This window comes from Rhinolophus sinicus, linkage group LG02, assembly GCF_036562045.2.
Source record: "Rhinolophus sinicus isolate RSC01 linkage group LG02, ASM3656204v1, whole genome shotgun sequence".
Taxonomy (NCBI): Eukaryota; Metazoa; Chordata; class Mammalia; order Chiroptera; family Rhinolophidae; genus Rhinolophus; species Rhinolophus sinicus.
In genome coordinates this window covers 7,764,313-7,778,103 of record NC_133752.1, presented here as the reverse complement: position 1 = coordinate 7,778,103, position 13,791 = coordinate 7,764,313, and the positions used below count along the sequence as shown (strand labels likewise).

The 13,791-nt window shown below is 43.5% G+C and overlaps 1 protein-coding gene across 2 annotated transcripts in view; it reads left to right on the top strand.

Moving 5' to 3' along the window:
* BOD1L1 (biorientation of chromosomes in cell division 1 like 1) overlaps positions 1 to 13,791 on the top strand; it is a 51,556-nt gene that overhangs the window by 908 nt on the left and 36,857 nt on the right. For both annotated transcript variants that reach the window (XM_074321445.1, XM_074321440.1), the window contains exons 2-6: positions 4,989 to 5,113; positions 8,992 to 9,182; positions 9,687 to 10,301; positions 10,890 to 11,039; positions 13,432 to 13,598. In XM_074321445.1, the coding sequence (XP_074177546.1) occupies positions 4,989 to 5,113; positions 8,992 to 9,182; positions 9,687 to 10,301; positions 10,890 to 11,039; positions 13,432 to 13,598 (1,248 nt within the window). The remainder of the gene's footprint in view (positions 1 to 4,988; positions 5,114 to 8,991; positions 9,183 to 9,686; positions 10,302 to 10,889; positions 11,040 to 13,431; positions 13,599 to 13,791) is intronic.

The following is a 13,791-nucleotide window of genomic DNA, read 5'->3' as shown; positions in this document are numbered from 1 at the left end:
GACTGTCTGATTTAGGTAACTTAGACCAAGTCAGTTCTCTAACGTGAGAAGGGGGTGGGGCGGGGAGAGGACCGGAGCCTAGCCGTTCAGTGGCGAAAGGACGGAGGAGGGGTGACAGCAGACAACACAGTGGAAGGAGGACAGGAGAAGAAGAGTTCAGGAGGAAAGCGGAAAGGTCTGCAAAGTGGTTCCCTGTACAGAAGAGTTAGGGGCCGGGAAAGGGGAGGGACTAGAACCAAACGTCAGGGTAAAAGGGGTGTGAGCGGGACCAGGTCGCTTTAGCTGGTTGGGCAAAGGATGAGCAGAGGACACCAAAAAGGAGCAGTCTTGGTGAGATGGGTGGAAACCAGTGGAGCCTGGAATTCTGGAAGCGGGTGAGGCAGGAAGCTTCAGTTGGGAACACTTGGGAAATTGTTGGGGCTTTTTGTTTATTTGGGTTGGGGGGCGGGGTTGGGTTGTTGTGGCTTAGATCTGGTTGGGTCCATTGGATGGGAGTTTTGATGGGGTGAGGGTTTTCTCATAGCACGTTTGGCCGTTGTGAGGATCCTCGTTTCTTTGAGATTGGGATGTTTGCATTGTCCACCAGTTCTTCCCTGTGACTGTTCACCAGGCTTTGAGTGAACCTGCATAAAATCCCGCTGCCTCCTCTGGGAAAAACTTCCTGAAAATCTAGGGACATCTTTCCTTATAAGGACTCACCCCCCCACCCCATGTGCACCAGAAGTACAATGGCCTTTTCAAAGCATTGGAGTTTTTGCACCACAGAGAGTTCAGTTTACTTGGGATATTTATCTCCACAGGAAGTATATAGTTTTCTCACTTCGTTTTAGGGAGTATGTACAGCACGTTTTTTGAAAATAATGCCAATTGCCTTTTTTTAATGGGAGAGGATTAGACATGGCCAGGTAAATGTTATCCAGATAAAGCTGGTTATTTGTATCCTGCAAGTACATGTTTCACTTTATTAGTCTCATAAATCTACGAATCTGTGTGTTATTGTGTATATAAATTGAAAATTTATACCGATGAGGGGGCTACAATTATAAGGCTCAGCTTTTTCTTCCTCCCATCCGCACTAAATATTTCTGCTGTATGTCTGTAATATCCCTGCCAGTCCCTCTCAGTGGAGACTTAAAACCTTTTCTGGGGAGGAGGAAACACAGTTTCTTTGACAGTGTAATGAAAACCAGGACCTTCTCTCAAGAAAAGTGCACATACGTATATTAAAGATGCTGTTTTCGTAATTCAGAAATGGTCGGCTGTCAGCAATTTCATGTGGATCAACCTAATGAATAGTTTCAGGGAGTCCAGGGAACACAGAGTAAGGTCCCCTTTTTTATTGTTCGAAGCTAGAAGAGAATTGAAATGATAACGCCCTCCCCAACAGAGTGGGACTCCTGGGTATGGTCTCATGTTCTCTCTCAAAAAAAAGTAAGTTTGAATGTCTCAAAAAATATATAAAAGCCCAAGTTGTCTTTGATATGAGCTTAACATTTCTATCAGTGTGATGCATGGGCCAGAGTAGAAATAAGTTTCCCTATTCCTGCAAAGAAGCAGCACTTTAATGGACTCCTTGGGTCTCATCTGTTAAGAACACCTCAGAGTTTAGACTACTTGTGGTATGCTTTTGATATTGAACCCTGAAGACTGACCTGTGTTAGGTAGTGTGTCGGGGCTGTAGCGGGCACTAGATTGTCAGTCACATGCATAGTTAAGAATCAAGACATCTGACACCCACCAGACACTCTCCAAGAGCAGCACCCTTATCCTGCCCAGTGTGGTAAAGCAGAGTGAGAAGGACCAGTCTGGTGCCACTCCAGCAGACCAGAGGACCCCTCAAAGTGCCCCGGGAAAGAGATCTGATGAGAGCAGACCAAATCAGCCCTTCCACCCCTGGAATTGGAACCTGGGACAGCCCCAGAATCTAACCAGTGCTACAGGCTCCTGTGCTGCAGGCTCCCGTTCCCAGACCCCTGGAGCAAGCTGACAGGTTACAAAGCCATCCTGACCCCTCTGCACTGATTAGCACCTGGAGAGTGTGGGGAGGGAAGGTCGAGTGGCCCATCACTCTGTCCCAGGCAGGGAGCTCACCGAACAGGTAACTATGGCACCTCTGTCCCCAGGCAGTAATTTTCTTTTTAGATTTGAAAGGAATATCAAAGACAGAAATACACAAATTTATTCACCCAACAACTATTTATGATGTACCAGGCACTGTTAGTTGCCAGGAGTATGGCAGGGAGCTAAAATTCCCTGCTGTTATGGGGCTTACATCCCAGCAGAGCAAAACAGACAATAAATAATGCGTGATAGGTCCTATGGAAGAAATAAAGCAGGATGAGGGTGGAAAGGATTGCCAGTTGGTCTTGAGTGAGTTCGGGGAAGATTTTGGTGAGATGCTATTTGAGCCATTGCTGGGGGAACTGAAGTTGCTGTGCAGGTTTCGGGGGCTCAGTACGCCAAGTAGAGGCCACAGCAAGTGCATGAAGCTGCGGCAGAAACTGCTGAGGAGAAAGTGGAAGACGATGAGGTAGGAGTGGCCTCTTCTCCCTACAGAGCTCTGGAAGGCCTTGGAAGCCATCGTAAGAATTTGGCTTTTACTGAGCTGAGAAGCCATTGGCAAGTGTTGTGCAGAAGGACGTGCTCTGACTCCCATTTTAGATGCATTGACCGTGGTGATTTTTAATGGTGTCCCCCTCACACGTCATGATCTGGTGTGGACAATAAATTATGTGGTTGCCCTAATTTTAGAAGATTGACACCAGCTGCTATATGGAAAACAGACTTCAGGGGGGCAAGGGTAGAAGCAGGGAGATGGGTTACCGTCATCTAGACAGGAGATGAGGCTGCCTTGGACCAGACTGGTGGCAGGAAAGGTAGTGGCAGGTGGTCGGGTTCTAGTGCCCACAGGATTTCCTAATGGGTTGCATGTGGGGTGGAAGAGAAGGGCAGGAGTCAAGAAGGACTCCAAGGCTTTTGACCCAAGCCCTGGAAAAGGAAGGAGAGAGACAGATTCCCAGAAGAAGAATGCGATCTGTATTTCCCTAGTCATCGGGCTTTTTACTGAAAGAACTTGGAAAGAAGGAAAATTACCCGTTGTTCAAATTTCGCTTGTTACATAGGGTGACGAGTGCTAAGTGCATTGTGATATGTGAGCCTAATGTTTCTGAAATTTAGGAATACTGGCAAGAAGAAATCCGTTTTACTGTTTTGCTGAAAATCTTCAGGCAAAAGGATTAGTTTTAGTTTGCATTGATTTTGGATAAATGGAGAGAAATGATCACGAGACTGTTTCTTGTAGAGTTGAAAATAGGAATCAGCAAAAGTCTGGAAACTGGAAGGGCTAAAACAACGTCTCAGAGGGATAAAACCTTCCTCATCCACGTTGGAGATAGTTGCCCAGTCGTCTACCAAGTACTTGGCATTGCTTACCTGCCAAGCAGTGTGCTGCGCTTCCTGAAAACAGAGGTTCCCCTCCGGCCCCCAATGCAAAGCAATGCAAGAGCTGCTGAGATGACAGTATGTGTAGAAGACAGAAGGAACAGAGGACAAAGATGCCGTGAGCCTACCTTGGGTGTCAGGATGACTGCACAGGTTAGGGGGAGCTCTGAAGGTGAGAAGTTGGCCAGATGGACCAGCAGAGGGGATGGGAGGTGCAGAAGGTCAGAGGCATGAGAACTTGCTGCTGGAGTAGGAACTGTGAAGCCTAAGGGAACGAAGGGCAGAAGATGCAGCGAGACAGTGTTGTTTAAAATCATTTGGGGTTGCTCACTTATCTACGTTACAAGCCACATAAAAGAAGCTATAAAGCCTGTGAGTGTTGGGGGACAATGGGGAACGGAGTGTGTGCAGTCCTGATTGAGTGGCCAAGCATTCCTTCTGCGTAGTGTCCTTTTAAGTAGAGGTGACATAATGTGGGTCCTCTTGCCTGCTTCCCTCACATCAGGGGTTGTCAGGCTCAGCACTGTTGACATTTTGGGCTCCGTGGAAGGTTCTTTGTTGGGGGGTGGATTCCCCTGTGTGCTATAGGATGGTCAGTGCCATCCTACCCTTTACCCACAGAATTCCAGGATCAGCTCCCTTCACTTGTCTCCAGACTTTGCTAAATATCCCCTGAGGGGGGGCAGGGGGAATCACTCCCACTTAAGAGCTGCCGCCTTACATCAACTATAATGCCTCGTTTCAGTGGTTGTCCCTCCATAGTTTCTCTTGGATCCGTGCCTTTCAACCTATTTCTGCCACCCCAGTACAGACCTTTATCACACTGGTTATTGCATCTTTTCCTAAGTATATTTTGTGTTGTTTACTCTTTCACTGTAGGAAGATTAATCATCAGAAAGCTTAGATGTCACATATCACCCTGGGTTACCATTCTGTGCCCCATAATTCCAAGCTTCTTGTATAGCTGCCTGGGCCCTTCCAGCCCCAGGCCCCAAGCTATATTGCCAGTCTCATTTCTCAGCTGTTTTGTATTGTCTTCTCCAGCCAAATTGGACTTGACATTCTGGACCCCTTCCCCCCAGTGTTCCCCACCACGTTTTCTCATCCACTTGCTCTTACGTTACATTGTTGGCTGTACCCACAAGGCAGCCTTTTGGATTCCAGGCTGCACCTTGAAGGTCTAGCTTAAATACCACGTTTCAGCAAAGGCTTGATTTCTCTGCTGTGCTCCCTTTGCTCCAAATCATCTAACAGCACATTTATTGGTGTCCTATTTTCTAGTCCCTTAACTACAAATGAGAGGTATATCTTTCTTCTTTGTACTCCTCATGTATCTGCAAATATCTTGTCTTAGACACAGTAAGCAGTGTTTGAAGGCCTAAAGCAGCACTGTTATAAACTGTGAAACTTTGTTGCCATGTTGATATGCTAATCTAAGAAATGTTAATGTTGATGCTGTTAAAAAGACCAAATCTTGAGGCAGTCAGTATTGTTGTTGTATAACATTGGAGATTTTCAACATTTGTGTCTTTTTTTTTCCTTCCTAGCCTGCCTACCAGAATCTGAGACAACGTGTTGATAACTTTGTTGCCAACCACTTAGCAACTCATACTTGGAGTCCCCATCTCAATAAGAACCAGCTAAGAAACAACATTAGACAACAAGTGCTCAAGTAAGTCTCAGAACCGCAGAATTCCTGGGTGGGCCTGGACAGTCACAACCTACTCTGCTGGAAAGCAGAGACATTAATCAGAAGTTTGTTCACCTGATGCTAATTTCGTCAAGTTTGGTGTGGCTGCTTCATATTGTGATGCAGTGTGATTTTAAAGTGGGCTCTAGTGCTTCACATTTCCCCCACAAATAAAAGTCTGGTTTCTCTGTAGACCTTTGGAAATATTGAAGGAAGGGAATGACAGCGTGGCTCAAAAAACAAAAAACAAACTAGATATAATATAAATAGATGGTAAATGCTGGAATATCCGATAATTTACATTCAGCAGTATTTTCTTGGCCTTAAAAGAGGAGGCTTTATTATTATTGTACAAATAAAGATGCTAAACACCACTGAAATCAAAATGTTCCCCTGGTTTTTGAGGCCATGTCTTCTTTCTTCTAATACAGCCCACCAACCTTTTTTTCTTTTGCATTTTATTGTGATTTTTAACTCTGCTTTTTAGTAATGATATAGCCAATAAAAGAAGAAAAGTGCATTTGGACCTATCAGATCCATTTTTGGATGAATGTAAATAAAGAGAATGAGAAGAGCTGGAATATTTAGAGGAACCAAAAAAAAATCATATTTATTGCCAGAAAAGCAGATTTACAATATTATTTTGTTTTTGCTTGTAAATATTTTCCAAGACAAGAAAACTTGGACCTTCTGTTCCTGCTTCAGCACCCAGAAAGGTGACTGAGTTATTTAAAGACCCCCCCAGTCTTCCTGCCTTGACAAATATTTATATTCAAGCCCATCTTTGAGAAGAGATGTGGCTTTTCAGCATTTAAACAAATCTGTTTTATGCCCGCCACCTCTTAATTGCCTCCTGTCCCACGGGAACCTTGCAAGCCTACCTGGTGTGCGACTGCACTGATAGTTCTGACCCACAGGAAGTCCCACAAATCACACTTCACACTGACTCAAAGACCCATTTAGCCGCAGGTAATACTAGAAACCAGGAGCCTGGGGGCTCAGACTGTGTCTGCTTGTGAAGAAGAGAAGAGGGAAATTTAACAACAATAACTGTGTTGTCTGCATTTTAAAGGATGTTTGAGGAACCTGTAAAGAGTCCAGGTGAGATCAAAAGATGCCGTTAGAGGGCTGCATAATAATACCTGTAGGGAAAAAGTCAAAGCCTTTCCTGAAAAAGTGGAGACTGTGGGTGGACACTCTGGAAGGTTACTCATTTCCAGGCCTTTAGGAGAACAGTAACAAAAAACGGAGGTGGAGGTGGGGCGGGAGCGTAAGCTTCCCGCTCTGTCACCGCCCACTTATACCCCATTACTGAGTGCTTTCACTCAACAGTTTGCATAGCTGCCTCCCTTTTCACAAATGATTAAGTTGCTTCCACGTTTGCTTTCTTTTCTTCCTGTTGAGAGACTAAGTGGAAGGCAGAGCTCCTGGAACTGCATTTGCTCCTTAGCATACAAAACCTATAAAGTAGGGGAGCAGTCATTCTGTTCTTTTAAGGGAACTAAACTCAGTCTTGCCCATGTAAAATCAGGCACTTAAAATCGTCGGTGGAGCAGTCAGTATAAGACACCGTTTTCACAGAGTTGGTGTTTGGTGAGGGGTTCTTGTGCCATTCATCCTGGCACGCTCTGCATGTGGGTGAGGAAGGCCTCTGCTGGAAAGAGACATTCAGAATAATTGGATAATTTAGTCAGTGCTCTTCCTGGGACACGTGTAAATTTTCTTCTAGCTGTGCTATTTGGTTTTAAATGAACTATTGTCTTGTTTAAGTTCCATTAGTAAAGTTTTATGTTACTGATAACATTTTACAGCTTCCTTAAAGAAACTATGTAGTTGTGTCTAACTTAATGGTATAGGGATGTACTGGCCTCTATAAACACAGCTCCAGATAGTTTCTCTACTACCTTGACCAACAGTTGACTGTTATGTTGAGCCATGTACCGCTGCCATTTTTATAGAACAAAAATAGTCTTAATAGCAGCAGTTTTGGATGCTTTGACTTAAACTGCAAATTCAATAGGGAGAATTTTATTCTGTTTCTATATTGATTTGTACAACAGGATCTAAAAATGCTAGCTAGCTCAGAAAGAATGCTCTTAATGAAAGGATTTAAAAGGAAGACAAGGGAATAGCTTTAACCAGGACCGTGCCAGCTGCTGGCATTTGGGCTTTGCCCTTGAACCTAGAGTGTGACTTCTCCGGTCGTGAGGCCGCGATAGAGCGCCCAGTAAGAGCAGTGTGGTCCTCAGCACCGGCCTCCAGTTTTACTCACGGTCAGAGCTGACCGACCACGGTGAGAATGGACAGAAGCAGAGGGGCCAGAATAAAGGCGACCAGAGAGACTGAAGCAGTAATTTGGAGTGAGTGGGTTTTGTTTATTTTATGACTTTATGCTTGTGCCTTAAATCAAAACATTTTTAGGATTGGTTATTCTTGTTTCTTTTCCATGTGCTACATGTTAAAGACACTTCTAAGATGTAACAATATTTGCAGGATTTGCTTTTTTTTTTTTTTAATCTTGGAACTTTAAAAAGCAGGTTACCTACTTTGTGCAGTCATTTTTCTCTATGGCCCACATAAGTAGAATTATCGTATCACAAGGCTGCAAGGGGCCTCAGGACATAGCAGTGAGATTCATCCTCCCCTCCAGACAGCTGCACTCAAACAGCCATGATGGATTAGGGGGTAGGGAGCGACTCCTCACCCCTTCTGCAGAGGGAGCCTGAGGCCTAGGAGCTGGAAAGGCTCAGCACCCCGCTCTCCAGCACTGTCCGGGAGACAGTGCACCCCGCTTCTCCAGCTCTTTTTAGGAAGAAACAAGGTTTAAATGCATTTCTTAAAATAAATTCACGTCCTTTTTTTTTTTTGCCCCGATGCCTTTGTGATGTTCTGCACATTTGGGGCCTAGTTGCCCTGTTCGCTCCGCTGTCTCTTGGATGGCGTATTTCTTGAAGTTTTTTCTTCTCTTCTCTGGAATACAACACTCAGCTCCAATGTCTTCTCCCGTGTGAAGCATTCCCAAATTACCTCAGATCCGCCTAACATTCTTACTCCGCCCTTTCCCCACAGTGTATATATGTCCTGGTGCCCGTCATCGTGTGTTGTAGTTGTTTGTGTCTGTTTCCCTCTCCGCAGCAGCGGAGACGGGTCTGATTGTAGCAGTGGCGAGCAGCAGGGAGCCTGCTAATGTAGCAGACACTCCTAACATAATTGTTGAAGGAATAAATTACCCAGCTTTTTTTATAGCGAGTAGATAATAAAAAGAAAGCCAGAAAAGTCCGTAAGTTTTTTTTCTGTGCTAAAGTTTTCTTTCTTGTTCTTTATTTCCTTTTTGTTTTATTGTAAATTTGATGAAATTACACTTCATGTGTAGTCTTCAGTTTTCCTGGAGACTCTAATCCTTATAAAAGGCTTAACATTTTTTTGTTTAAAAATAAAGATGCAAAGTCTATTGATTTATTTTACACCCAGAACTCAGCTTCGGTGATCATTTATTCCTATGTGTCACGGCAGGACTGGGGTAAGATAAGTATCACCTGTAAGCCCGGGCTCTACATAGTGTACTGGGTCTAGTTTGGAGGCTGTTTTGCTTTTGTTTTTGTTTTGTCTGCTTTATATTTCCATTAGTGACGCAGTGGTGGAAAGCTTACAGACTTTTTGCAGTACAGTGTGTCTAAATGCCACTGTCGTGTGAAACTTGTTTTCTGTTGCCTGTTCTTTCTATGTCCAGATGAATGGATTGAGGCAAAAAATTAAGGCTGAACATTTATGTAATCAATACAGTTTTATTTAAAAGTAAGTACTGCGAATAATACGGTTTTGGGTTTGTTTTAACCTTTCTGTAAATGACCCTGTTTCAGATCAGGAATGTTGGAGTCTGGTATCGATCGAATTATTTCTCAGGTTGTGGATCCAAAGATCAACCACACATTCAGACCTCAGGTGGAGAAAGCCGTGCATGAGTTTTTAGCCACACTAAACCCCAAGGAGGAGGCAGGTGGCAGCTCGGCTCCCGACGAGGAGCGGCCCGACGCCTCCGTCATCACACAAGGTGCTTTGCTTTTCCTCTTGGTCAGTTCCATTGCTTTCTTTCTTGAACTGAGTGTCGAGTTAGGGATATTTGTTTTTTTAAAACATTTCTCTACTTGGCCACTGTAGTGAAATTGTATTTATTTGAAATACCACTCAAATTCCTTAACTGGCATAACATTTTTTTTTTATGTCAATACAAAATAATAGGCATTTTAGTAATGTACTGGGGGGGGGGAGGTGTATGTTTCAACAGAGGGAATAATTAAAATGATTAGAGATGTTGTTTTTTGGGAGCTAGACTGTTCTGTTCTCAGGTTTGCATGGTTCTTTCTAAGACACTGAATGAGTGAGGTAGAGAATTTAGAGCATGCTGAGAACGAGCAGTGGCGCCTGAAGGCCGGAAGGCGTGTGAATGGTACGCACAGCCTATGTTTCATGTAAAGTTGACAGTGGGATGTAGCATGGATTCAGCTGAGGGGTTAACCTTCATCAATTTATTCTAGAACTTGTCTTTCCCTCGAAGGTGTTCCTGCTCCTGGGCCCAGCGCTAACGTGGCCAGTGATGCCATGTCAATATTAGAAACTATAACTTCTCTTAACCAGGAAGCTAGTGCTGCCAGGGCTTCGACAGAAACGTCAAATGCTAAGACGAGTGAGAGAGTATCCAAAAAACTCCCATCTCAGCCGAGTACTGACACTGGTCCTGAAAAAGAGAGAACCTCAGAGGAAGTGGCTGATAAAGAAAAGCCTCCACCTGACTCTGGAGGGGAAGGACAGGAAACAGCCCCGAAGTCTGAAGAATTTAGTGACCTCCCTTGTCCGGTTGAAGAAATTAAAAATCACACAAAAGAGAGTAATAGTTTAGTTCTCATAAATAAGGATGTTCAACAGGAAAGCAGTGACCAAAGAAATAAATCAACGGACAAAGGTGAAAAGAAACCAGACAGCAATGAAAAAGGAGAAAGAAAGAAAGAAAAGAAGGAAAAGACGGAAAAGAAATTTGATCACCCAAAAAGAAGTGAAGATATACAAAAAGTAAAAGATGAAAAACAAGCAAAGGATAAAGAAGTAGAGTGTTCAAAAGTTCCATCAGAAAAGAACAGTAACAAAGCTAAAACGATTGAAGGGACAAAAGAAGGTAAAAACTTGCAAAAATCGACAACAGTTTAAAGAACGATCAGTATCCATTGGGGTGGGGTGGGGATCAAATTTGCCTTCAAATTTTAATAAATTTGATGCTAGTATTTCAAAAGCCTGAGAACTTATACCACCTTTGCTTAAAAAATGAGCTCTGTATATTTATTTGCTATACTAGTGCACTAATTCACAAAGTATCTGAGCAGAAAAGCTGTAAACCTTATAATTTAACTCTTAAAATTTATTGTCATACATTATTCCAAGCAACTTAATTCATAGTTGTATATTTTAATCTTTACAATATTAAGTAGTAAATATTTCAGTTACTTTCAGTTGCTTTTATTTCTATCATTTCCATCATAAATCAAGTTTCGTTATTTTTACAGGATAATAATTTGCCTTTGTATTTTCTGGAAACACCTCTACCCTGTTGGTTATTGGTTGCTAATGAGAGATTTTTATTTCTAAAGATGAAGTTCTTTAACATGTGTTTAAGGCAGAAAATCCTAAATGTAACTTAGGAAGTGGGTTCTGAGTATGTCACTATGCCAAGGTGATCTGTCCGCTGTGTTTTCTTGTCTTTGTGAAGATTGCTCGGTGCTGGACTCTGACGTTGACGGGCTGACCGACATCACAGTCAGCTCTGTCCACACCAGCGACCTGTCATCTTTCGAAGAAGACACCGAAGAGGAAGTGGTCGAGTCTGACAGCATGGAAGAAGGGGAGATTACGTCAGACGGTAAGGCATTTTACTTAGTAATGCCTCTGAGAGGCTGCCCGATGAGCATGTTTTATACACAGACATGAGTGTATTGTGAGAGACAGTGTGAAAGTGGCACAAGCGTGGGACTTTGTAGTTGCAAGATTTGTTTGTCCCAGCTCCGAGGTTTTCTGTCTGAGCAAGCCTGGTAAGTTACTAAACCTCAGCAAGCCTTGGTTCTCCATCACTTAACTCCGTTCCCTAGGGCTATTACAAGATTTAGATGAGGTGATGTACATGAAGGTGGTGTGTGTGTGTGTGTGTGTGTGTGTGTGTGTGTGATTTGAGGGAGCACAGTCCACAAAACTCCCCTCACTTTTGACACTAATTGTAAGTTTCAGGTTCACAAGACCACCCTTAGGTTTGATAATTTGCTAGAAGGACTCCCAGAACTCAGTGAAATCTGTTAAACTCACTGTTAATAGTTTATTACAGCTAAAGGACACCAATTAAAATCAGCCAGGGGAAGAGGTGCAGAGGCCAGAGTCCAGGAAAGTCCCACACACAGAGCGTCAGGTTGTCACTCACCTGCGGAGCCGTGGGCAGGGTCTCTTTCCCGGCATCCGTGTCTGAGAGTGCGCACAGATTGTTGCCAACCAGGGAAGCTCACCCGAGCTTCGATGTGCACTGTTTTTATTGGGGCTCCATCGTGTCCTAGTTGACCACCCATGTGTCTCCTCTCAGTCTCCGGTGCCTCTGGAGGTCAGGCTGGTACTCCGTGACCCAAAGCCCCCACCCCAAATCACACTGTCAGATGCTTTGGCTTGACGCAAGACCCCTCAGCTAACAGAAACACTTGTGTCAGGCCTGGCCTTCCAAAGGCTTAAAGATCACCTCCCAGGAGCCAAGGACAAAACCCGGACCTCATTTTACAGTGGGATTTTTCACTAACCCTTATGAAGTACGTCCTGTGTTCCAGGCACTGTGCTAATAACTTAGTACACTATTCTGTGTAATAACAGCCATAACCTTCACCACAACCCTGGGAAGTAGGTCCAGGTGGACAAATAAAGTCCCCGAGGGAAGATGTCTTGTCCAGGGACACGTGGCTAATGAGCGAGCACCAGTGCCAATTTCAGACCTGAGTCTGGGCTTAACCAGCACCTTAGGCAGCTCTTTACCACGTGATGAAATTCTGTTTATGACCGGTTTTAAAAATCCAAAATATTGAATATTATTTGCAATTGCCTGTAATAAATAGCATCTTGTAAATTTGATGCTGGCTATTGGATAGAATACTTAGAAAATTTTAGAGGGGGAAAAGTAGAAGCATTTAACACGTTGCGTACGGATCACGAGAAGCTTCGTTTTTTTCCTGAGCCATGCGTTAAGGACGGATAACGAGAATTCTCGTTTTTACTGTTGACTCTTTTTACTTTGCATTTTTATTGAATTATTTGTGTTTCGTTAATAACAAAGGAAGCTGCTTTCTGCAGTATCACACCAGGAGGGATTACTAACATCGTAGGTGAGTAAATCCTAAAAAATTCCATAGAAAAATAATAAATGACAGAAGCATTTACGCTTTAAAGAGAAGAGTGCATTTTAAAGTAGTTTCTTTTAAAAACCTGCCGGAACAGAGGGGTATGAGGGATTTAAACCCCGCCATACGCAACGTGTTAATACTACAGATGGATTTCTCAGAGTCCCTCATTTTTCATTCTTAGTAGCCGGAGAAAACTAAGTCACCAACCCAAAAAAGCAGCAGCAGCGCCCCCAACTGTTCAGATCTACGCATCTGTGTGTGTAGGAAGAGTGCTGCTCACCCGTGCGCACACCTCTGGTGCCAGCCTAACGAAATTCTAATTCTAGGTGCTTTGGGGGGTCTTTTCAAGTGTTTTTCTGGATAGGGCGAGATTTTGTATGTGTAGGATTCAAAACCTAAGAAGATGGCTATTTTGAGAGGACCAAATGGTGGGAAATGAAAACCTTGTTTACAGTTTCCTTCCTCTCTCTATGTCACGGAAGCAAATCGTCTCCTTAAGGTGGAGGGAGTTCAGTGTATCCTTGGTAGGGCCGGTTACTGATTCTTGCCTCTTCCACAAATGAGAGACTCATGGGTGGTCATGAAAATCTCCCTCCAGTACGGCTTCAAGTGAGTTTGATCACTTTAACAGTCCACTGACATACAAATGAGATTTGCCAGGAAGACATAAATAACTATAAGGTTTAATTGTTCTGTGCCATCTTCCTTTATGTGTGAGAAGCTGATGGTTGAGAAATAAATTAAGATACAGATTATAGCCGTTAAAGATGTCCGTTTGAATTTCGCTCACTGGTGTTTCCCCTGTTGTTCAGATAAACTTGAAGTACGTTGTACTGCTGCTCGATGTTGATCAACTTAATCCTCTTTCTATTGACTTTCTTCTAGATGAAGAAAAGAACAAGCAGAATAAAACAAAAACTCAAACCAGTGATCCCAGTGAAGGAAAAGCAAAAAGTGTGCGGCACGCTTATGTCCACAAGCCGTATCTGTACTCCAAGTATTACAGTGATTCTGATGACGAACTTACTGTAGAACAGCGGCGACAGTCGATTGTGAGTCATTTTTGGTCTGTTACTATTTCCACATTTAAATCAGGTTGACAAACTTGACTAGTCTTTGAGTACAGGGTACTGGTGAGCATATGCAATAGTGACATACAGGTTCTTCCTTCAGGACCGTTGTCATGCACCCAGGCAGAATAGACATAAACATGGGACACGGGTTCACGTCATCGTGATTAATAGT